Source organism: Mauremys mutica, chromosome 13 (assembly GCF_020497125.1).
Source record: "Mauremys mutica isolate MM-2020 ecotype Southern chromosome 13, ASM2049712v1, whole genome shotgun sequence".
Classification (NCBI taxonomy): domain Eukaryota; kingdom Metazoa; phylum Chordata; order Testudines; family Geoemydidae; genus Mauremys; species Mauremys mutica.
Genome location: NC_059084.1, coordinates 19,931,226 through 19,954,986, shown reverse-complemented (window position 1 = coordinate 19,954,986; position 23,761 = coordinate 19,931,226). Strand labels below are relative to the sequence as shown.

General features: G+C 49.2%; 2 protein-coding genes across 3 annotated transcripts; both read left to right on the top strand.

Annotated features, from left to right (window-relative positions):
* The first annotated feature begins 222 nt into the window (after positions 1 to 222).
* On the top strand, positions 223 to 5,635 carry TP53TG5 (TP53 target 5). The gene is made up of 5 exons (XM_044986062.1): positions 223 to 409; positions 922 to 990; positions 1,447 to 1,583; positions 4,149 to 4,467; positions 5,517 to 5,635. Exons 1-4 carry the CDS (start codon positions 365 to 367, stop codon positions 4,450 to 4,452), a joined length of 555 nt encoding a protein of 184 aa, XP_044841997.1. The 5' UTR covers positions 223 to 364; the 3' UTR covers positions 4,453 to 4,467; positions 5,517 to 5,635.
* A 3,605-nt stretch (positions 5,636 to 9,240) lies between these two features.
* LOC123348553 (neuritin-like) lies at positions 9,241 to 22,087 on the top strand. 2 transcript variants are annotated; one of them, XM_044986063.1, is made up of 3 exons: positions 9,241 to 9,436; positions 12,521 to 12,668; positions 20,911 to 22,087. In XM_044986063.1, exons 1-3 carry the CDS (start codon positions 9,394 to 9,396, stop codon positions 21,134 to 21,136), a joined length of 417 nt encoding a protein of 138 aa, XP_044841998.1. In that variant the 5' UTR covers positions 9,241 to 9,393; the 3' UTR covers positions 21,137 to 22,087. The 2 variants fall into 2 exon arrangements, 1 of the variants encoding a protein (XP_044841998.1); XR_006573211.1 differs by lacking the exons at positions 9,241 to 9,436; positions 12,521 to 12,668 and adding an exon at positions 13,992 to 14,207 and having other exon boundaries at positions 20,911 to 20,986.
* Positions 22,088 to 23,761: the final 1,674 nt, after the last annotated feature.

Sequence of the window (23,761 nt, the reverse complement as noted above, 5' to 3'; positions counted from 1 at the left end):
TCCCCTGCCCTGAACGTTTGCTGTGCTGCTCCACTTCTGGGTTTCCTATGTTAAATTGGAAACTGTCCTATCTGGGGGAGATAGAACCCCTCACTACTGATGTTACACCCTTCTCTTTATTCCTCTCCCCCACCCCATCTGCAACTCCCCAGCACACCCTGTCACCCTCAATATTGACATGTGGTTTCTGGTGTCACAGATAAATGAGGTCACAGCCTCTGTCTGAATTGACATCACCCCAAGACCTCAGACCCTAGGGAGGACCAGTGGCATTTCAGAGAGAGGGAGCTCCCAGGTACCTCTCAGATATCTTGCCTGTCTGCCACAGAACCTCCCATCAAAGCCCTTACAGAACTATCCCTGAATGACAATGAAGGCCCCAGGGAAGAAGAAAGCCCTTGTTCACCAGGTACAGTCAGTCCTTCTTCAGACTCTGTGATGAGCTGTAGTGATCCTCCTCCCTCAACCTCTTTGAAACTGGCAAAGGGATTGAATAGGTGGGATGGGGGAAGAGAGAATTTGCCCTTAGACTGGAATGATGTAGACTGTCAGGCCTTTGGGGCTGGGACCTGGTTTTCCTACATGTTCTGTATAATGCTGAGCACCTTGGTGGGGCTCAACCATGAAAACAATAACAAACACACGCAGTAGGGAAAGTTCCAGCAAGGCCATGGATTTAAAGAAGTCTAAAGCGATGCTGCACACATGCTAGGGTTATCCAGCAGTGGCCTTTTAAATGTTGCACTGACTCATAGGCTCAGAAACATTAGAGATGAGAAAAAGACTGATCAGGTCCCATCTAGACACTGGCCCCCCCAGAGGACAGGGCAGAATTGTCCCCTACAGTGCATTTGCTAGTGCTTTGTCCACTCTAGTTTCAAATCTATTGCCTCAAGTGTGCCTGGCCTTTCCCTTTCACAGACTGAAGATGTGGAGACTGGAGCATGTCAGCTGAGTGACATGGAACAAGACAAGAACCATCTAAAGACAGTAAGAAGCCACCCTGTTTTTCACATGTACCAGCCCCTGATAGATAGGTGTTACCCTACTTCCGAGGCAATAGACACTGTAAAACTGGATGGTAGTGTGGGGTCTGTGCATGTCAGGAGCCTTGTTCCCTACCCCTCTGCAGGCTGAGCTGCAGCGCATGGACTCTTCCAGTAGTTGTGTGTCTGTCTGTCTCGAACTCTCCCTGGTTCTTGGCTGGAATTTAAAGGGAGGGCAATGACGTGCATGTCAACATCTCAGTGTCTCTTTCTTCTGTGGGCCAAGGGCCCAGATGGGATGCACAACTGGGGATCTGTCTGACATGCTGGCTCAAGGGGCTGGAAAGGATATGACTGGCCTGTAGCTTCTGCTTCCTTCTCTGGTTGTGATAACCTCATGAGATCAGGGAAGGCAATAAAGTATTTCAGCCTTTCATTCCCACTGTACCCGATCTGGCAGATACTCAAGAAGCTGTCACTGCTGAAGCTGCTGAAGAACGCTGATCACAGGATCCTCCGGCTACGTGCATTAGCTGTCAGCTATTGGAAGTCCCTGGCATTCCAGAAGCCTCCCAACCTCACTGCTGTCCCCTCTGGGTGAGTCCCTGTATAACGGAATCCCTGGCTTTTTGCTTCCCTGTGACTCTGTCTAATGGGCATGATGCATGAACCTGAGGATGGTTACGTGATGGTGAGCTTTGTGTGAGTACATTGTGGGATGGGGAGTCTTTGCAGGCTGGGCCAGGAAGTGTGGCTGGGGGCATGGGGGAAAGCAGGGGAAGTGAAAGGGGAAGTGAAAAGTGAAATTAGCTCATTCAGAATATTTTAGGCCACCTCTCAGCCATGATTCCATGGGGCCACAGACAGTCTGATTTCTGCTTCCGAATGCCTGATTTAAAAAGGGGGAAATGGTGTCATGCCCAGATTTCTCCAAGAGGCTAGTGCCGGAGGGCTGGAGCGATCAGGGAAGGTACTAGAGGAGACATGACCTACAGTAAGTGGAATAGAGGGATTTCAAATCAAAGGAGGCAATTTTGAGCTGTATCCTGTAATGACCCCGGGGAAGAGAGCTGTCTGGAGATGACAGAGATGCACTTGTACTTTGTATGCTTGGCAAGGGCAGCAGCAGCAGCCCATTCTGCACAGGCTGGCTGGAGTCCGGAGAGCTGGGCGGTGGAGAAGGGAGGTACAACTGTTGAAGCAGAATGCAATGACAGTCGGGAAGAGGTTGGGAGTCAGACTGTCCCGAGTTCTAATCCTGGCTCTGCCTCTGACTCAGGGGGTGGCTCTGGGCTATTTCCCCTTTTTAATCAGGCATTTAGAAACAGAATGAGCTGGACAAACTGGAGAAATGGTCTGAAGTAAATAGGATGAAATTCAATAGGGGACAAATGCAAAGTACTTCATGTAGGAAGAAACAATCCGTATACAAAATGGGAAGTGACTGCCTAGGAAGGAGTACTGTGTAAAGGGATCTGGGGGTCATAGTGATCACAAGCTAAATATGAGTTAACAGTGTTTCAAACAAAGCAAATTTCATTCTGGGATGTATTAGCAGGAGTGTTGTAAGCAAGACCCCAAAAGAAATTATTCTGCTCTACTTCACGCTGATTAGGCCTCAACTGGAGTATTGTGTCCAGTTCTGGGCGCCACATGTCAGGAAAGATGTGGACAAATTGAAGAAAGTCCAGAGAAGAGCAACAAAAATGAGTAAAGGTCTAGAAAACATGACCTGTGAGGGAAGATTGAAAAAATTGGGTTTGTTTAGTCTGGAGAAGAGAAGACTGAGAGGAAACAATGATAACAGTTTTCAAGTACATAAAGGGTTGTTACAAGGAGGAGGGAGAAAAATTGTTCTCCTTAACCTCTGAGGATAGGACAAGAAGCAACAGGCTTAAATTGCAGCAAGGGTGGTTTAGGTTGGACATTAGGAAAAACTTCCTAACTGTCAGGGTGGTTAAACACTGGTATAACTTGCCTAGGGAGGCTGTGGAATCTTTATCATTGGAGATTTATAAGAGCAGGTTAGACAAACACACCTTTCAGGGATGGTCTAAATCAGTGGTTCTCAACCAGTGATCTGGGGTCCCCTGTGGGGCTGCGAGCAGGTTTCAAGCAGGGCCAGCATCAGACCCACTGGGGCCCAGGGCAGAAAGCGGAAGCCCCGCTGCATGCGGCTAAAGCCCGAGGCCATGAGACCCACCAACGGAAGCCGAAGCCTGAGCAGCTTAGCTTCCTGGGGCTCCCTGTGGTATGGGGCCCCAAGCAATTGCTGTTGCTGCTTCCTAACGCTGGCCCTGGCTTTTATATGCAGAAAATCAGTAGCTGCCCATCAGTAGATGGGCCATGGAGGTTTTACAGCATGCTGGGCGGGCCTCAGAAAGAAAAAGGTTGAGAACCCCAGGTCTAGATAATACTTAGTCCTGCCATGAGTGCAGGGAACTGGACTAGATGATCTCTCGAGGTCCCTTCCAGTCCTACCATTCAATTTTCTAGTCATTTCACCTCTCTGTCTCAGTATCCCTGTCTGAGAAAGGAGGATAATATGAGTTCCCTCCCAGCCTCCTGGGGTGCTGTGAGCCAGATTAATTAGTTAATTTCTGTCCAGTGCTCTGAACACAGAAAGCATGATGAAAATGCCACGCGTTTGAAATAATGGAGGTATGTGAGGACAGTCACAGCCTGGATCACTGTGATCATCTCTAAAACATTGTTTTCCTTTCACTCATGTCATTGTTCCCACCTCAACCCTTTGTCCAGGCACTTGAGAGGCAACATACCAAAGTAGCCAGGTCCCTCACTACAAGTCATCTAGCAGGACCACATCCTTCTTTCTTCGCAGTAGCTCCTTTTCAGTGCTTGCACCCTGCCCTCTGTCTCTGAGCTACTCAGATAGTTCCTCCTCTTCCTTTTTGTATTGGGGAGGAGGATGTCTCTTGTGTGAATGGCCCCTGCATGTTTCTTTTTGGCTTCTCTCACTCCTGTGCCTAATTGCCAGAATGATCGTTACCATTCCCTGTGGGCTGCATGCTAAGTCAAAAGGGTCGTCTTTGTGGCCAGTTCCAGGAGAGCTGGGTTAGGAGGACTGTTTTACAAGCTGTTTGGAATCTGCAGATGGCTGGAATGGAAAACAAGCATGTTTCATTTTGGATTTTGTTTTAGGACAAGTGTCTCCTCCAAGGACCCAGACAAGCCTCAAGCAGATGCTGGTGCTAGTCCTGTCACTGATGCTGAGGACATGGATACAGATGCTGCAGCTGTGCAGAGTAACCTTGAGCTGCCCTTGGAAACCCAGCCTCCTGATCTGCATCAGAAGTGCTGGTTCGAAGGCCTGCCCAAGCGGCTCCACGTACCAGCTCCCAAAGTGCTCTGTAGACCAGCGACCCAGCGATGGATCAAACCCTGCTGCACTCGGTCATGTGGCGAGACTCTGGAGCACACTCTCACCATCCAGTACCAGGAGTGACAGTGTCTGCTCCCTGTAAGCTTCCGGACACTGGCTTTTGACTGAAGAGAACATCTCTGGCATCCCCCTGTAACTTTCTCTCCTAGGCATTGAGTCACTGCGACTTTCTCTCCTGTAGCCAGGCTGGATCCTTCTTAATCCTGTCAATGGCCAGAGGGAGTCACTGCAGAGACAGCTGAGGTGCTTCCCCCCATCTTGCTGCCTGTGCACTGCCACAATTCCTAGTCCTTGCTGGCTCTGGGAAGCTGGAGATTGAATGAGGGACCTAACCTGGAATCATCTATGTAGCAGCATGACAAGGAGCAGCTGGACTAGCATGGGGGTCCCCTCTTCTATAGGTTCTTATACCCCACTCCTCTCCACTGTATCAAAGCACCTAGAATTTTCACCCCCCAGCCATGGTGTGAGAGGGATTTGAACCCAGCCACACTAGCAATACAAGCAAGAGCAGTGTCCCGAGGCCACTTTTAATACTTTCCTGTTTTCCTTCCATAGCTAGACACTCTTGTCTCCGCCACTCAGTACAGACAGGGCAGGGCAAATTGGGTTAATCCAGTGCAGAGCTTGTAGGTGTCTCCTTGAATTCTTTGCTGAGGTTATTCCCAATAATGGCAGTGCCTGATCCAGGTCACCAGTTGGGCCTATTCTTCACTGAGTATTCATTATACAGAACCATACGTACGCAGGGCACTTTGCCAGTCTAGTAAAGACAATCCCTGCCATGTAGAGCTCACATTTGAAGCCTGCTCTCCTCGATTGTGAGTAACACATCGACCTTAACAGAACACATTGCCTCCCCATGGAGGAGGTCACCCCACATTAACAGGACCTTCCTCCCTTTTAATGAAATCCCATCATTCCCATCGACACTAATAGGATTATGCCGGATATAATTCTCATCCACATTAGCACATTAGTCCCAGCATGACGCATGCAGATTCCAAGGTGGATAAGCAGCTACCCTCTCGCTGTGGGTTGGTGTTTAGGCCTAGAAAAGCCCCAATCACTGCACTCGATGATACTTCTCTCTAGAGAAACAGCACCAATGTTTGTTTTCCTTTCAGGGCTTGCAGATGTTCTGAGCTGGGCAGAGACTGAGACGAGGTTTCAAGAGAAAGATCAGCTGAGTGATGCACTGATCCATAATTCTACAAATAAAGGGAATAATCTGCATCCTTCAGACAGAAAATGTGTCTCTAGCATTTGTCAAAGTGGGAGCCGATTGGATTGAGTTTGGCAAAGGTGGCCAAAGGTGTAGTTTCCACCTCCCTTGCATTTGCAGCAATGCAGATCTCTGAAGAGCGGGCTGGAATGGACACTCTGGTTGTTGACAGGTTTCAGAGCGGTAGCCACGTTAGTCTGTATCAACAAAAACAACGAGGAGTCCTTGTGGCACCTTAGAGACTAACAAATCTATTTGGGCATAAGCTTTCGTGGGCTAAAACCCACTTCATCAGATGCATGGATTGGAAAATACAGTAGGGAGGTATAAATACACAGCATATGAAAAGATGGGAGTTGCCTACCAAGTGTGGGGGAGTCAAAGCAGTCACTTGAACATCTACTCGCTACAACAGGTAACTTTAATCCCCGTTGTAACTTTGTAACTCCACTAAAGTCAATGGCATTATTTCAGGGATGGATTTAGGTCAGTATGCTACCTTTAAATGAAACCCAAAGAGGAGCTCAATAGTTTACCAGCAAATGAGTTCCTTCTCCTAAACCAACAGTCCTAGCAGAAGGTCATTTTATTGATCTCCTTCCACGGAGGGTTCATATCTCTGGGTCAGGAAGAAGGGCATTTCCTGGGACATCCTTGGTCGAAGAGCTTTCATTTTCCCTAATTCACAGATCCAGGAGAGGGAATAGAAAACACTACAGTCCTGTGCTCATCTCCCACTTCCAGAAGGCCTTGACACTGGTCACAGACAGCAATGTGACGTCACACAGGCTGAACTGTGACACTCCCAGACCATGAAGTGATGTCAAAGTGGGCAGGAAAGAGCTTGTCTAGGCAAAGGTAACGATTTTGCCCTCATTACCACCAGTGTAAATGAAAAGTGACCCTCACATCAATGGAGCCTAATGTAAGCAAGAGCAGATGCAGAATCAGGCCCTAGCTATGCAAAATGGTGTATAATCCCCCAGCACACACAGGTTAGAGTGATGGAAACAACTATGGGCAGATTTATTTCTGTGATAACATCTACAGCCTTGATCCTGCAAAGACTTACACATGTGCTTAACCTTATTTACTTCAATTAAGTTAATGGAACTACTTACAGTGCATAACGTTAAGCATGTGCATAAGTGTTTGCAGGATTGGGACCTCCAGGAAAAAAATCACCTGGACCCTGAAAGATCATTGAGAATTATGAATTCATTATGAATGATTATGTGTGTATAAAACAAATAAATACATAAACATTTTGTTATTGTAGGGCTGCTTATAAGGGCTGACCTGCACACACTGGTTTATTATTAATTATTATTGATGTGTTTGTTTGTATTGAGGTAACTCCAGGGGGACCCAGCCATGGATCAGGGCCTCACTGTGGTAGGCACAGTACAAACAAAGAACAAAGAGGTGGTCCCTGCCCAAAGAGTTTAGAACCTAAACAAGAGACAACAGGTGGATGTGATAAACAGAGTGAGCCCAAGGAAACAATGCAACAATACTAGTCAGCATGATAAACAGTGGTCACAGCTGCCTAGCCCATGCTACTGGCATCAAGGCAGAGGTTTGTTACTGCAGGTTGCTTATGAGTGCAGACCCACTGCCATTTGTTTTGTTTTACATAAACATTTGCAGAGGCTTTTAAAACGGCAACAATCTCCATAGAAAAAGGGCACTTGAATTTCCTCAACTTTCTAATCCCTTTCCCCATTAAACGTATGAGAAGAGGCCAGCAGGTGGCACTAGGATTTTACATTGCAATTCAATTCAGTTGGTGTGGTAAGTCACCCAAGAGTGGCCAAGCCTAAGGTAAAAAGACAAGACTTTGTGTGAGGTTGGAGTGGGCATCGCCTGCACAGGCTGGGTCACACAGTGTGTTTGGAGTTTGATTCCTTGTGTTCATTTGTAATTCCAGATCAGGTTATCAGCCAGGATGGTTTTTCTATTAGGGTCTGACCTGAAGTGTGTTGAAGTCAGTCGACTCCCTTTGGATCGTGTCATAAGTCTCCTATACCCCTTGCCATCTCCATGCTTCAGTCGCTGCTGCTCCCTTTAGCTCCCTTCCCTACCTCTGGCTTTGCTGCCCTGTATACTTAACTGAGAATGTCACATGGCAGTTCCCTGCTGCTGCTGAGTGTTCCGATTTCTTCAGTTCACAATTATTACTGTTACTATTTATTTGGATTGCAGTACAACCTAGGCGCCGCAAACGTGAGCCAGAATCCCATTGTGCTTGGAGCTGTACAAGCACAGTACAAAAAGTCCCTGCCCCAAGGAGCTTACAACACAAGCCTGAAATGAGAGCCGTCAGGTGGATACAGACAGACAGGGCAGTACAAACAATGAGACCTACAATATTGGTCAGCATGGCAGGCAGTGGTCTCAGCACACCAGCAGCCTAACTGTTGTCAAATATGTTGTAGGCATCAGGGCAAATGAGAGTTTTAAGGAAGGATTTGAAGGAGGACAGAAGTGGTTTTGCACGTTTACAGGGAGCCCCTCTTCTCCTTTCATAGAACAGTTGGTGACTAGAAAAATTCCTTCCACAGTCTGCATGAAGCCTCATGTGCCCACCTGTGAACACGAGGGGGAGGGTGCATGGGAGGGAGAAGCAGGATGGGTGTGGGTGACTGAGTGTTTGTGTGCGTGGGCATGCGTGTGTTTGGGAGGGGGTGTGCGTGTGATGGGATCTGTATGTTTGTAAGGGAGTGTGAGCGTGTGTAAATAGGATGTGTGTGTAAGTGAGATGGGATCCGTATGTTTGTAAGGGAGTGTGAGTGTGTGTGTACATGGGATGTGTGTGTAAGTGAGATGGGATCCGTATGTTTGTAAGGGAGTGTGAGCGTGTGTGTACATGGGGGGTGTTTCTGTGTGCCACTAGGCGTTTGTACACCAGGATACACCTTACACCAGGTTTGTAAGGGTGTGTACCTGAGTGCCAAGCAGCCTGACCACAGAAGACCCCTATATTCAATACATTTCTCCTGAGTCTCTCCTCTGGACCATTCTTAGCTGGCTCCCGGTGCTGCTCTTTAGAGAAGTTTCTTGCTGCCCTTCCTCTGGAAGCCAGAGCCCAACGTGCCACCAGCTGGAGGCGCCAGGAGGGGCCACATCAATCTGGGGAGGGTTGTTCAGAACGCCCAAGGCTGGGAACTAATCCACCTGCTAATGCACTTCCCAGGGTCTTCTGATGCGAAGTCCCTCTCCTACAGAACCTGCAACAAGCCAGTTCCACTCGGGATCGATTTTGGGGGGTGTATGTGCATGAGACTATTAATACCCCCCAGTATTTCCTCCCCCCGCTCCCATCCCTTGAGCTCAGCGCTCACACGGGCTCTGGCTATTCCTCTCCACCCGGAGACAGGTGTGGGGATGGCGGGGCTATGGGAGGGGCAGGGAGCTGGGGGAGGAGAAGGGGATGGGGAAGGAGCTGAACTCTCCAGCTGCCTGAGCCGCCCAGCTCTGAGGACCAGGGAAGGGGGCTTCCCATGACTAGGTATTAAGGGGACTCCCCAACCCCCTGGAAGCTGCCCTGGGGGCCGGGGGCATCACACAGCAGGGACCGAGCGGCCAGGGGGAGAACCCCCGGGGAATGCAAAGGGCTTGAGAGGCAGCTGGAGCCGGGCGCTGCGCGGGGAAGCGGGAAGAGCGATCGCGGAGTTGCCAGGACCATGAGCTCCCCTTGCAGCGGGGAGCTGCTGCCGATCCCGGGCACGGAGCCGCGCCGGAGCCCCTGAGGAGCGGAGCCGCCCGAGGAGGAGGCGATGGGCCAGAGGCTGGGCACGGCGCTGCTGCTCCTCACGCTGGGTAAGGAACGGGCAGCGCGGGCGCTCCGGTCCCGCAGGAGACTCGGGGGAGCCAGGCAGGGACCGGCCCCTCAGCAACAGGGCAGAGTCCCGCTGGGGAGCAGCACCGCCCCGGCGGGGTCACCCCAGCGCAGCCGGCGGTGGCGCCCCCTGGCGCTGAGCTGCGGGGCTGCCGCGGCGCTACGAGCCCGGAGCCTGCAGGCTGCCCTCGGGGGCGGGTTTGCTCTCGGCTTGCGCCTGGGAGGGGGTCGGTGGGGGGGGGGGGCGTGTGGCCCGCAGCGGGCACCGCGAGTTACATCCGGGACCCAGACCCAGGCAGCCTCTGGCTGCAGCTTTCCCGAGCTCATCCCTTGGTGTGACGGGCTCAAGCTCCGGGGGCAGCCGATGGCCCTTCCCAGCTCAACCCCGAGCCCATCCTGGGCAGGGGGCAGAGTGGGCGGGAACCTCCCCTGGGTGGCAGTGGCTGACAGTTTAGTGTCATCTGCAAACTCGCTGAGGGTGCAGTTTCCATCCTCCAGATCATTAATGACGATATTGAACAAAACCGGCCCCGGCACCGACCCTTGGGGCACTTTCTTGATACCGGCTGCCAACTAGACATGGAGCCATTGATCACTACCCGTTGAGCCTGATGATCTAGCCAGCTTTCTATCCACCTTATAGTCCATTCATCCAGCCCATACTTCTTTAACTTGCCAGCAAGAATACCATGGGAGACGGTATCAAAAGCTTTGCTACAGTCAAAGAATAACACAGCCACTGCTTTCCCCTCATCCACAGAGCCAGTTATCTTTTCATAGAAGGCAATTAGGTTAGTCAGGCATGACTTGCCCTTGGTGAATCCATGCTGCCTGTTCCTGATCACTTTCCTCTCCTCCAAGTGCTTCAGAATTGATTCCATCATCTGACCTCCTGTATAGCACAGACCAGAGAACTTCCCCTAAGTAGTTCCCAGAGCAGAGCTTTTAGGAAAACATCCAATCAATGAAAAAAATGGTCAGGGATGAAGAATGCAGCACAGGCATACCTTGGTAAATGGTTCCAATGGTTAGTTACTCTCACTGTTAAAAGTGTGCCTTATTTCCTGTCTGAATTGGTCTAGCTACAACTTCCAGCCATTGGATCCTGTTAGACCTTTCTCTGCTAGACTGAAGAGCCCATTATTAAATATTTGGTCCTCATATCAGTACTTCCAGACTAAGCAAGTCACCCTTTAATCTTCTCTTTTTAAACTAACAGATTGAGCTCCTTGAGAGTCTGCCACTATAAGGCAGGTTTTCTGATCCCTTAATCATGCTCCTGGCTCTTCTCTGAACCCTCTCCAATTTATCAACATCCATCTTGAATTGCAGACCCCAGACCTAGACTTCGTGTTCCAGCAGCAGTCACACCAGTGCCAGAAACAATGGTAAAATAACTCTGTACTCTCATGCATCCAAGGATTGCATTAGTCCTTTTCACCACAGCATCACCCTGGGAGCTCACGTACAGCTGGTTATTCACCACAGCCCCCCAAATATTTTTCAGCCCCGACTTCCCAGGATAGAGTCCTTTATCCTGTAAGTATGACCTACATTCTTTGCTCCTAGATGAACACATTTACATTTAGCGATATTCACATGCATAGTGGTTGCTTGTGCCCATTTTACCAAGCGATCTAGATTGTTTTGTATTAGTGACCTGTCCTCTTTATTATTTACCACAGCCCCAGTTTTTGTGTCATCTGCAAACTTTATCTCAGTAGTCATCCACGAGAAATCTTCCTCCTGAAATCCTGGGCACAGAGGGCTTGGGAACCATCCCAAAGGGATCAAAAAAAGGGGCAGTGCAGATTTGAATTCTTAGCCATTCTTCTTGCTATTTCCTCTTTGGGCAGAATGGGATTCATTGAGGGCTGGAATAGGAACAGGTCCCCACTTTGTGTCATCACTGAGTCCACTGATTTTTAAGAAGAAACCCTGTTTACTAAGGGCTAAAGTGCATTTCTCCCCTTCCCAGTAGAACAGAGAATATTAATGATTCCCTTTTTTTCATATTTATTCCACGGATGGAACGGTGGCTGTCAGGGGCGGCTCTACCTTTTTGGCCGCCCCAAGCAGTCATGCGCGGGAGGCGCCCCGGAGCCGCGGGAGCAGCGGACCTCCCGCGGGCATGACTGCGGAGGGTCCGCTGGTCGCGCGGCTCGGCTGGACCTCCCGCAGCTGCGGACGGTTCGCAGGTCCGGCGGCTCCGCTTGAGCTGCCGCAGGCATGCCTGCGGGAGGTCCAGCTGAGCCGCGGGACCAGCGAACCATCCGCAGTCATGCCTGCGGGAGGTCCACTGGAGCCGCGGGACGAGCGCCCCCTCCGCAGTCATGCCTGCGGCAGGTCCGGTCGTCCCGGGGCTCCGGTGGACCTCCCGCAGGCATGACTGCGGCAGGTCCGCCGGCCCAGCCTGCCGCCCCCCCGGGAAAGGGCCGCCCCACGCGCGTGCTTGCCGCGCTGGGGTCTGGAGCCGGCCCTGGTGGCTGTGTAGGGGAGGGTAATCTCCCTAGCTCTTCCCACAAACCAAGCCCTGCCCACCTAAAGCACTAAAATGACAGGTTGCTGTGTAGCTTATGCCAAGCTTCCTAATATGATTCACTGCTGAAGAAAAAAGAGAGAAAGAGTTAACAACATTGCTATTTAAATCATCATCGTTAGGCTTCACTGCTAAAGTCCCATCACAATGAATATGAGCAGTTCCCCTTTTCAGAGCTATTATTGCAGGCTGCTTGCAAACCCGGGCACATGTCACTGCATTGGTTACACTTGGTTCATGTGTTGACACAAGTTTCTTTCCAGTGATGAGGGCTCGAGAGGCTCGTTTTAAGCTGAGACTGTGAAGCACAAGCTGGTAGAACCCATGAAATAGCTGCCATGAGCTCACCCAGTTTGCCCTCCGGTTTATGCAGGCGTTTACATGTATGTAGCCCTTCAGAGAACATGGGATCTTTTCCCACAGCCCATGCTAGAAGTTGTGGGGAAACCTATGGGAGGTGACCGTACTGGGCTGACTCAGAGCTGGGTTGCTACACTGTTACATAAACCCCCTTTTTGGTTTATAGGGTATTTGGTCAGGTCACTGGCTTCAGAAACTAAATGTGAAAACATTTACCAAGGCTTCTCTGACTGCGTCTTAAAACTGGGGGAAAACATGGCCAGCTACGAGGAGGACAACAGGGATGAGGTGCAGGGGCTGCACACTGTTTGCGGGTGAGTAGCAACCCCCCAGCTCTGGCCCTTCTTCCCTACAAACACATGGCAAATGCGCACACTGCCATGCTCACCCCAACCTCCTGAGATGCAGAACACACACCCCCAGGCAGACACACCCTCTCACACACAGTCTCATGCAGGCTAAGACAGTAGTGCACCACAGAGCTTGCAGAGCAGGGAGTCAGCAAACTCTCCAAGGACTCACAATCAAAGCTGAGGATGCAACCCATGCGGAGTAGTTTGGGGTATTATTATTGTGCATTTTTAGTGACAGCATAGGGTTCCTGAGGATTTAGGTAATCCCCTCTGGGATACCATGCTCTAACCTCCTCTTCCACTCAGCCTCCCACCTGCCTCTGGCTGCTTTCTCTGACAAAAATAGATTTCTTTCAAATATAAGCCAGGCTTTCCTCACCTTCCTGCTTCCCACCTCAGGCAGGAGCTGGGACAGAGGCTACTGTTTGCCAGTCCCTGATAATGACTCTTTCCTGTCCTCAGGAGATCGGTGGAGAAGATGACCCTTGCACCCAGCTAGTGTAGGTGGAGATGGAGATAACTCCCCCGCTAAGCATGGCTCTAGCCTTTAGGGCTGCAGAAGACACATTCTCTTACCCATAGCAAGAAAGGTGTCAAGAAAACCCTGCCAGGCTAGACCCTGCCAAGGACTAAGCACACAATAGCAGTTGGAGCCAGATTGCAAACTGCATTTAATCAGGTGTCAGCAGCCTAAAAGCAAGCGGAACTCAGTCCTTGCTGCAGGGTCAGGGCCCAGTTCATTCCTGGTGAAAGTCCATTAATTTCAGGCCCCTCAGTGAGCAGGTGAGCTTCACAGCCGAGTTCAAAAGTGGAGGATCCATTCAGCTACCAGGGGTGATAACCTAATCAGGACCAAGGGGAAAGCAAGGAAGGGGGTAAAATAGTAAAGCTGCTGGAGTTCAGCACAGAGCGTGTTCAGGGAAAGGTCTGATTAAAAGGGCATGAGCTAAAGCAAGTGAGGGAAGGGAGACACGGGGAGGAAATGAAAAGCTGGCAGAGATAAATGAAGATGGCTGAGGGTTCTGAGCATCCCCAGCAATGAATCCACAGGAGTGAAAAGGCCAAGGGGGGGGGGGAATAAGGAGATGCAGAAAGCAATCAAGGGAAAGACAGATGCACTGGGGAGGTGTAAACCTTCGAGCCCAAGGAGGAGAGCTGAGAAGATTAGAGGAGTAAGAGCATCTGAACTAATGAGGAATCAAAGGGAAGGGGGAGGGGTGGAAATGACAGGCAGAATCCAAATGAAGGCATTTCTCTTACACCTCAGGGTTAGGGGTTAGTGAAAGAGACAAGCGGTGGGATTGATGGGGCTGCTGAAAACGGAAATGAATTCCTAGCCCTGCATGGGAACAGGAATGAGATGCAACAGGCAACCATTTGCCAGGGAAGAAAGCTACCAGGACTGAGCTGAGCCCACCAGCCCAAGCGGTTGGAAGGAGAACACAACAGAATTCCAGCACCCGTGGAAATTCCTGCCAGCACTCTGCAGGATCCCTGACAGTGAGTGCAGGATCCATTTGTCCCAGGTGGACAGAAGTCAACCTCACTATTGTATTGTTGTGTGGAGCAAAGGGGAGCATTGCTTAGAAAGGGGTACAGATTGCTTCTTTCTTCTTCCTGTCACCTTCCACCCAGGGATCTGAGTGCTTTCCAAACCCTGTCCCTTTAGCTTTACACCCCACTCCAGTCCCCCATGCAGAGAAGAGTCACTATCCCCAGTTTACAGAAGCTGTACCTGAAGCACAGAGTAGGGAGGTGATATTGCCAAGGCCACCAGGCAACTCAGCACGGGGTTACGGATCATTTAAGCTAGCTCTAAAGGACGTAATGCAATCCAGGAGCTGATTATTTATGTATATCTCCAGCTTCATAGGGGGTGGGGTCTCTGTTTAGTGAATTCAGTTGTGTCAGCAAGGTCTTTTTCTGGGATAGGGCTGCTGCCTTATAACCAAGGTAACAAAGGACATAGAAACAGGGAACAGGAGGTGGAAGTAAGTGGGGAGGCTGTGCAGGGGATAGAGTGGGGGTGAACAGAGCTTCCCCTAGGCTAAAAGTAGAGGGGAGTTCTCCCTGGATTGAGTGAGTAGTGCTCCCCCACAAAACCCATCCTCTTCAGCTGGTCAGTGAGAGCTGTGCGTGCCTGTTTCTATTGGCTTTAACCACTTCATAGGAATGTCCTGAAATCTAACATTGGGCCTCCCAATGGATTAGAAAGGAGGAAAGACCTTTGTTAAACTCTGTTACCTTACTAGGTTGGTTCAGAGGACAGACTGGAGTTCCAGAGAGTAGGTGCCCTGGAGGAAAAGCTGCCTTTCTGTTTTCCATGGGGATCTTTGGAGTAACCCTTCCTCCATCCCCAGCTGTACACAATAATATAACCTGACCCAGCTACCAGGTGTGACATAACCCTGCCCCCACTCCCAGGTGTATGCTGTAATGTAAACCTGACCTAAGTGCTCCTGTTTTCTGGTGGATCTTCCCCATCACCATTGCACACATGAACTTTCCCAGGTCTGTAGTGTGAACCAAATCTGAAATTCACACATTTCCCACATTAGTAGCGCTGCACCGGTTTAGCTAGATCAATTTTAAATTAGTGTACTTAAACTAGTGCAGAGCTTTAATGTAGACACACACTCACCATTGGAAGTTTGTACCACTTTGATTTACAATCAGTCTAGTTAATCTAATTGAACCAGTGCATCTTTTCTAATGTAGACCAGCTGTAAAGAGGAGAAACATCAGGCTCAAGCTAGTAAAGCTGGTCACAAATCAGAATTGCCATGCCATGGAAAATTCCAATATTTCACACTTGCTTTTGTCCTGAACTGGTGCATCATAGGTGAGGCTACATTTTAGTCACAGGTATTTTTAGTAAAAGTCATGGACAGGTCATGGGCAGTAAACAAAAATTCACAGCCCGTGACTTATGACTTTTACTATATACCCCGAACTAAATCTTGGGCTGGGAGGCCATGGTGCTCTGGGGGGGGCATCCCAGGGGTGCTGCGCATGCTGGGTCAGGGGGGTGTCCAGGACCCCGGCTGGTGCGGGGAGGTGGGCGAGGATTGGCAGGGCTCGCAGGCTCCCTACCTGGCTGCGTATGTCCTTGCAGCTCCTAGGGGGGCTCCATATGCTGTTTCCACCACAATGCCGGCTGTGCAGCTCCCATTGGCTGGGAATTGCAGCCAATGAGCGCTTCGGGGGCGGTGCCTGTGGGCATGGGCAGCGTGCGGAGCCCCTGGCCCCTTGGCCTAGGAATTAGTGACATGCTGGTGGGAGCCAGGACCCCCTCCAGGTAAGCAATGCCCCACACCTCAATCCCCTGCCCCAGCTCGGACCCCCCTCCCACATACCCAAACTGCTGCTGCTGGCCCAGGGGCTGACCAGCCAGGCAGTCCATGAGCCAGCATCAGCTGCTGCAGACATCACAGAAAGTCACTGAATCCATGACTTCCATGACCTCTGTGACAGACACGCAGCCTTAATCATAGGAGATCTTGTCGAGCCAGGGAGCCCAGCCCATAGAGAAGAAAAGGGATGTGAAGCACCTGAACTGCAACTCCCATGAGGTACCACGGCAACTCCAACAGACACAGGTTAAGGTCAAACTGACCCACAATGAAATGTTTCAATTTATTTCAACAAACCAAAATGTTTTGTGTTGGGGCCGCCTGGCATTAAACAAACTATTTAATTTTGATAATAGAAAATGTTGTACATTTTCCATTTAAAAAAAAAATTAACGGCAAATCCCATGTACAAATTAGAACTTTCAGCAAGATTAGAAGGGGGTTGGAATGAAAAGCCTCCTGGACTGATAATGCTGGGCAGAGATTCTGGTTTGAATTGGGAATGGAAGACAAATGGCATCTTCGCTAGCGGTAGAAAATGGCCAGGTTCCTTTAAAGGGGCTTTCAGAGGAGTCCGTGTATCATACTGTGAATCGTAGCATGTACCTCTTCCTGGGAGCACACAACAGCATATCATACCACTGCCCTTTTTGTGGATGAGAACAATGTATTTGTCAGCTTTACTAAACTGCTTTTCAGTGTTTTTAAAAAACAAAGTTTGTTTGTTTCATTTCTAAAGAAACAATTGATTTCTGCTCCAATTGCAATAAAGCCTGATTTTCCAGGAAGCTACAGGGCACTAGAGTAGCTGAAAACAAATACAGAAAATTAGTAAAACACTGGAACTGCAGATGGTGCTACGCAGCCCCGGAATCCTGACCATGCTAGCAGGAGTCCTTGTGTAGGTCCTGGTGAATGGCCAACCCTGCAAGACAACCGGGGCTATTGTGATTGAAGGAGAAAAGTAACAATCCCCTTTCCTGCCAAGAAATATCTTGGGCAGTTATTGGCCTTTAACCCTTAACTCTCCCTATGCCATCTACAATTCAGCTAACGTAGGGTGGTTTTCTCAAGTCCCTCCTGTGCCATGTTCTCTCCAGGAGTGAGATACACAGGTCAGTGACAGATATGGAGATCAGAATAATTGATGCCTTGAAAGGCAGTCTAGTATGAAATCAGCAGCATTTGTTGTTCAGTTCTGCGTGTGCAGTATTTCCCCAGAGTCCAACACTGACAAGTCATTTGATCATAGCCTGTCTGGCTGAACAGATGGAGGCTGTGAAGAGTGAAGCATTGTGGGAATTGTGATCATCCAGCTGAAAGTAGAACCACCACTAAAAGTTGACATTCTCTCTCCTCTGCCCCACTTAATCTTTTGCCTGAAGAGAGAGATCATTTTTAACCCCGACCTGACCAAGCTGTGTTTCCCGGTTCAGCTGCTGCAGGGTCCTGAGTGTAGCTCCCTAATGAACACAAGACCTTACCTCGGTTGGCACCAATGTTTCTCATTATGATCTCAGGACATTTATTCTGCCACACTGGCTCTATTTAATGAACCCTATGCAGCTGGTGTTCTGACATAAATCCTATTAAAAAAGAAAAGCACTAATGTCCATACTTCAAGAAGAAATAGTGTCATCTCCAGGAAAGGAAGATTTGGACAAAAGTAAAAAGATGTCTTCCCATGCTTGGGGTGCCAGCCAGATGGTCTGCTCAATCTCCCAGATTGAGATGGGACATCTAGATGTGTCCCTCCATGAAGAATATGGCCAGCAAACCTAGTAAGGTGACAGAGGAGAATTCACCGTCAGTCTAATAGCTCAAGAGACTGCAGATGTACCTATTTACCTTCAGTGACCTAGTGCAGGGCAGTATAGATCCACTGTGCTGGCCAGGGAGGCTCTCTGCACAGAGGGTTTTCTCAGGGGGGCATTCCCCTACTCCTTTATGTTGTCCAAGAGGCATAAAGAATAACTGAGAATTGGGCCCCATGTGTTATGAAAAATTCTCTTCACCTCTTCTACAAATAGGGTTGCCAACCCTCCAGGTTTGGCCGGGAGTCTCACAGAATCAGGCTTGATCTCCCAGAGGCTACTGAAGCCAATCTGGGAGATTTTAGACTGCTAAAAGTCCAGTGGCACAGCGGGGCTAAGGCAGGCTCCCTACCTGCCCTGGCTCCGTGCCACTCCCAGAAGCGACCAGCATGTCCGGCAGCGACTCCTAGGCGGAGGTGCGGCCAGGGGATCTCTGCATGCTGCCCCTGCCTCGAGCACCAGCTCTGCTGCTCCCATTGGCCATGAACGGGGAACTGCGGGCAATGGGAACTGCGGGGATGGTGCCTGCAGGCAGGGGCAGCGCGTGCCATGCAGAGCCGCCCCTGAATCTAGGAGCTGCTGCCAGACATGCCACCACTTCCAGGAGCCACCCGAGGTAAGTGCCAGCTGGCCAGAGCCTGCACCCCTCACCCCCTCCCAAACCCCAATGCCCTGGCCCAGCCCTGAGCCCCCTCCTGCACCGAAACTCCCTCCCACACCCCAACCCCCTGCCCCAGGCTCAGCCCGGAGCCCCCTCCTACACCCAAACCTCTCGGCCCCACTCCCCCGTCCAGAGCCCGCACCCCACCCCCCTGCCCCAGCCTGGTGAAAGTGAGTGAGGGTGGGGGAGAGTGAGTGACAGAGGGAGGGGAGCTGGAGTGAGAGGGGGTGGGGCCTCACAGAAGGGGTGTGACGGGTGGGGCCTATGGGCAGGGCAGGGGGTGGGGCAAGGGTGTTTGGGTTTGTGCGATTAGACAGTTGGCAACCCTATCTACAAATGACACTGTCACACTTACAGGACAGGATGCACTTCGGACCCCTTTCAGTTCCTCTTGAGGGCATCCTTCAGATGACAGACTTGGCTTCCTGCACCTCTCTCCAAGGGTGGAACCCCACAGTCCAACCACTCTTGGGCTGGATCTCTCGGTGGGAGCCCCTGTTTCCCAACTGTGTTGACATGCCAGCTGTATCAGGGCCCTGTAAACCCTTTTCCTCCAGAGGCCGTAACAGCAGCCAATTAAAGTGACTCAGAAACAGCATTATGCATTCACCAAAGACACACAGTATGCAGAGAGAAGGGGTAAAACAACAAAAGGCCCATATGGGTCTTAACTAACCTTCCTTCTTTCCTTGCCAGTGTTGGGTAAGTTTCACTCAGCCCAGACCTCCCTGCTCCAGCGCTGGAAGCCACAGACAGCCCCTGAACATCCTCAGTCTCTCCCTGTCAGAGATTCCTCCCCAGCCACTAATGCCTGCTCACCCCTCCTTCCTCCCTAGGCCAGGGTTTTAAGGCTTTAGAATCTCCTTTGATTCTAGGTTCAGGCATAGGAAAAATAAACCTTGTTCCTCTAGTTGGAGCCTGGCAGAGGCATTCTCCAAATTCTCCATAGTTTTATCCAGGACCATTGGTATTCTCTCTGGCATATCTTATTTTTGTCATTGTTTCATTTCCTGTTTCTTCCCCTCACCTTGCACCTCATTAACAGCCTCCTTTGATTTAACTCCTTCCACTCAGGCATGATAGCAAGCAAATAAACCGAGGCACATAAAAAAATAATATAGACTCTTCCTTCATTCTGTATAGACACTGGATTACAAAACTGACATCGTTTTCAAGAGCGAGTGTCATTATCCCCAGTCTGTGATTACGTTGTGCCCAAGCCCATCATTCAGCTTGGACAAAGAAGAGCAATGAAGTCAGTCAAACATTTGCTCTTAATCTGTTTCACTTTCAGGGACTCAGAGTTGAAATTCCAAGCACTGAAGGAGGACATCAGTTTATGAAAAACAATGGATTTAATTGGCTTTCAAAAAAATTATAGAAACACTTCAACGAGTTTGGGGGTTTCGTTTTTAGCAAATGAACTCTGTGAGACCCACAAAGGGGGATTAATGATGCCAGAGCAGGGAGGTAGAAAACTAAACTTCCAATAAGAACAGTAGGACAATGGAACAGACTGCCTAAGGAGGTTGTGGAAGAGCTCCTTCATTGGAGGTTTTCAAAAGAAGACTGGGTAACCATCTGTCTTGGGTGGTTCAAACCCAACAAATCCTGCATTTTGGCAGGGGGTTGGACTAGATGACCCTTGCGGTCCCTTCTAACCCTATGATTCCACTAACAAAAACCACAACTGGGTCAGTCTCCCTTAGATTTCCAAGGGCATCTGGCTTCTGCCTCTCTTTAAGGCTCTGATCTTGCCATCCTCTCAGTGCAGGTAGAGCCATAAGCCTGAGCAGAACCCAGCTGAACTCAAGGAGGTATAGGAGTTCTCACGGAAGGAGCTCATTGCAGGATTGGGGCCTTAAACTGTAAGCAATTCAGGACTAAGGGTACGTCTTCACTACCCGCCGGATCGGTGGGTAGCAATCGAATTCTCGGAGTTCGATATATCGCGTCTCATCTAGATGCGATATATCGAACTCCGAACATGCTCCCGTTGACTCCGGAACTCCACCACCACGAACGGCGGTGGCGGAGTTGACGGGGGAGCCGCGGACGTCGATCCCGCGCTGTGAGGACGGGTAAGTAACTCGAACTAAGGTAGTTCTACTTCAGCTACACTATTCGCGTAGCTGAAGTTGCGTACCTTAGTTTGACCCCCCCCCCCAATGTAGACCAGGCCTAAGACTCTCTATCTTGAGGCATTATGCAATGCTGACTACATAGCCATCATGTGCCAAATAAGTGCACCAAATGTAAATGTTGGGGCCAATTGAATTGAGAGTTTCCAGTGGGGAGAAAGGTTTTTTCTTGGATCTTTCTGCTCTATAGCATTTTACATGAACTAACAGACTCCATTCTTCCCTCGGCTACAGGTATTGGGATGAATTTCACATGTGCGCCATGACTGCTCTTTGGGAATGCCAGAAGGAGGCAGCAAGTATCTGGGAGACTTTGAAAAAGGAATCTAGAAAAATCAAATTCCAAGGCAGCTTGTTTGATCTCTGCAGTCCCAACAGCTCCCAGAGCTTCAGCTTGACAAATGTTTCAAATTTTGTTGTTTTAAGCATCTCTCTGATGGTCACTTGGCTTAATTTGTAAATGGAGCAGCTCTGAAAGTATTGGAATGAAGAGGTATTATCAGTGTCATAAGTGTAGTTATGATCAAAAATGTTGTATTTCCAAACCTTTGAGAAATACTGTGTATGGTGCTGGATGAACACTTGATTTTATTATTCCAGGTCTATGAGGCTCAGAAGAGCTCGGCAGCATCTCCTTGGTTGCACTGTCTCTAAGTAACTTACATGATTAATCATAAACTCAGCACTTGCTTTAACGTGACATTGTCCAGCTGCAAGCGCACCTACAGCTCCGACTGATGGCACAGAGTGCTGGAGGCTGTAGCCTGAGGGTCAAAGGACTGAGGAGAAATTCAGGATTAGTGCTAAACACTAGGTTCCTTTGCACTCTTTTCTATCTATAGTCACTGGAAGCAAATCTGTTTATTCAGCTGCCTGTTTCTGCCAGACAAATGCTCCACTTTTTTTCAGTGGTGATGGGCGGGAGGAAGCAATTACTGGTGGTGTTTTTGAAGTGCAGGGAGAATATACTGAACCTGTCAAAGGCAGGAAGGATTCCTTGTCATGTTGCTAGTAGAATCCTCCCCTTTGGGGATGGTGAAGCCTCCCCTTGCAGAACAATCTCGGACAGGTCTGTTTCTTGTGAGATGCACCTGGCTACCTGAGTGACTCTTGTGTTGTGTGTAAATCCCTTTCATAAGGAAACAAGAGAGAAAAACATAATGGGGAAAGGGGAAGAGTTGGGCTAGTGGCAAAATAAAGATTTCTAATAGCTCTTTTAAAGCAAAAGTATCCCAGGAGACACCTATGAGCAGCACTGTGACTGATTGTGTAATTCAAAAATATCAAATGTCTGTTGTATAACCTACACCTGTCAAATTGGAAATAATTTGTCCTGCTTTCTTGGTCTATAGCACAGTCACTCCCTGTCTCTTCCTGTGCAGCCCAGACAGTTGTTCATGTCACGGCTTCAACACTGCCATTAAATATATTTGCAATACCAAGAGACCCTTGCAAGTGATTTCAGGATATGTTGCAAAACTCAATTGTATTATTTGGCAGTTGAAAGCAGTGACTTAACTGTGCCCTTTCAATTCCAGGGCACTAAGAACTATCTCCTGGGCCCTAGAGGCTTACCTGGGCATGCAAGGGGGTCTAAAACAATAATCTGCATCGATGCAGGTATGCTCTTTCACACCTATTACAGCACTTCAAAGAGAACAGGAATTTCCAGAATGGATCAGACCCAAGGTCCATCTAGTGCGGTAACCTATCCCTTGACAGGCTCCAGAGGAAGGTACAAGAAATCTGCAGTAGCAGATGTGGGATAATCTGTGCCCATTGAAGGTCTCATCCTGATCCCTAATAGTTGGAGATTGGTTTAAGGCCTGAGTATATAATTTTATATCCTTTCCAAAGTGTTTGTTAGCTTTAAGTATAGCAACTCGGGATGCTCTTGTCATTGATATTACTCCAATCTTTTTCTGAATCTTGTGATTTACTTGGTCTCATCAACTTCCTGTGGCAACGAGTTCCACAGTTTAATTATGCGCTGGGTGAAAACATCTTTCCTTTGATCAGTTTTTAATTTTCCATCATTTAATGGTATTAAAGGTCCCCTTGTTTTTATGTTATGAGACAGGGAGAACAGAAGTTCCTGCTCTACTTTCTCTCTAGCATAAATTGTATATACTTTTATTATGACACTCATGGCCATTGAGCAGGGCACTCACTCCATTTTGAATAGAGGGAAGCAGCATCTAGCATCATACAGTATGGATGAGTTGCACAGCTCTGAGGATTCCCATTACCACAGTAGGGAAGAAATTGTTAGTTATCCCAAACGAGGAGCCTGTGTTCACTGTTCATCTCTCTCACATCCACAGATTGGTTCAAACCAGCATGTATGAATCAGAAACAATAGGTATAAAGGTTCTAACAACACTTGCAAATCTGGGAACATGCTTTAGAGTGTGAACAATGACTTGAGTGGGCCAGTAAGTGAGGCACTGGTAGCCCTTGGGATTTAGCCAAGTATATTACAGGCACATACGCAAGCTTCTCCTTCAGCAAGGAACATCTTTTGGTCTTTCCGCTGACACTGCAAACACGAGGTCCATTAGTGCCACCCTTGACAAGTCAAGTTCCTTCCTGTGTAACTTCTTGCACTCTGCCTGCTGCCCTAGTTCCTATTTACCCCCCTGCTCTCCACAGCACTGCTAAGCAACCCTGCTCTCATTGTCAGCAAGGAGGGAGTCTTCTACAACATTAATGAAGTGGCAGTTCCCAAGAAATCTGAAACAGCTCAGGGGAGGAGCAGCAGGTATTAAACTCCACTTCCAGATGGTGTATTCAGAGATTTTGCTGATGAGGAAGACATTAATAGCACTCTCTTAAGGGTGGCATATGGATTTCAGGGAGACAAACATCTCTGGCATTGGGCACAATGGTAGCTGGTAGCTGAAGCGGTTAACAAAGAGCATTGTAGGAATTAGATTTAACTAGTCTCAACTCCATATTCAGCTTGGTTCTACTTTCTGCTCTGATACAAAATGCAGTATATGCTGTGGCTTCATTCCATTCTCTCCTCTCCCCACTATCAGTGTCCCTGCCCGTTCCCTACACATTCTCCTGTGGAGGAAAGCTG

Excerpts from the sequence above, each read along its gene's own strand:
- TP53TG5 (XM_044986062.1), top strand. The coding sequence starts at position 365 with ATGACAATGAAGGCCCCAGGGAAGAAGAAAGCCCTTGTTCACCAG. Across the intron at positions 410-921 it reads AGAAAGCCCTTGTTCACCAG|ACTGAAGATGTGGAGACTGG; the intron begins GTACAGTCAGTC and ends TCCCTTTCACAG. Across the intron at positions 991-1,446 it reads ACAAGAACCATCTAAAGACA|ATACTCAAGAAGCTGTCACT; the intron begins GTAAGAAGCCAC and ends CCGATCTGGCAG.
- LOC123348553 (XM_044986063.1), top strand. The coding sequence starts at position 9,394 with ATGGGCCAGAGGCTGGGCACGGCGCTGCTGCTCCTCACGCTGG. Across the intron at positions 9,437-12,520 it reads GCTGCTGCTCCTCACGCTGG|GGTATTTGGTCAGGTCACTG; the intron begins GTAAGGAACGGG and ends TTTGGTTTATAG. Across the intron at positions 12,669-20,910 it reads GGGCTGCACACTGTTTGCGG|GTATTGGGATGAATTTCACA; the intron begins GTGAGTAGCAAC and ends CCTCGGCTACAG.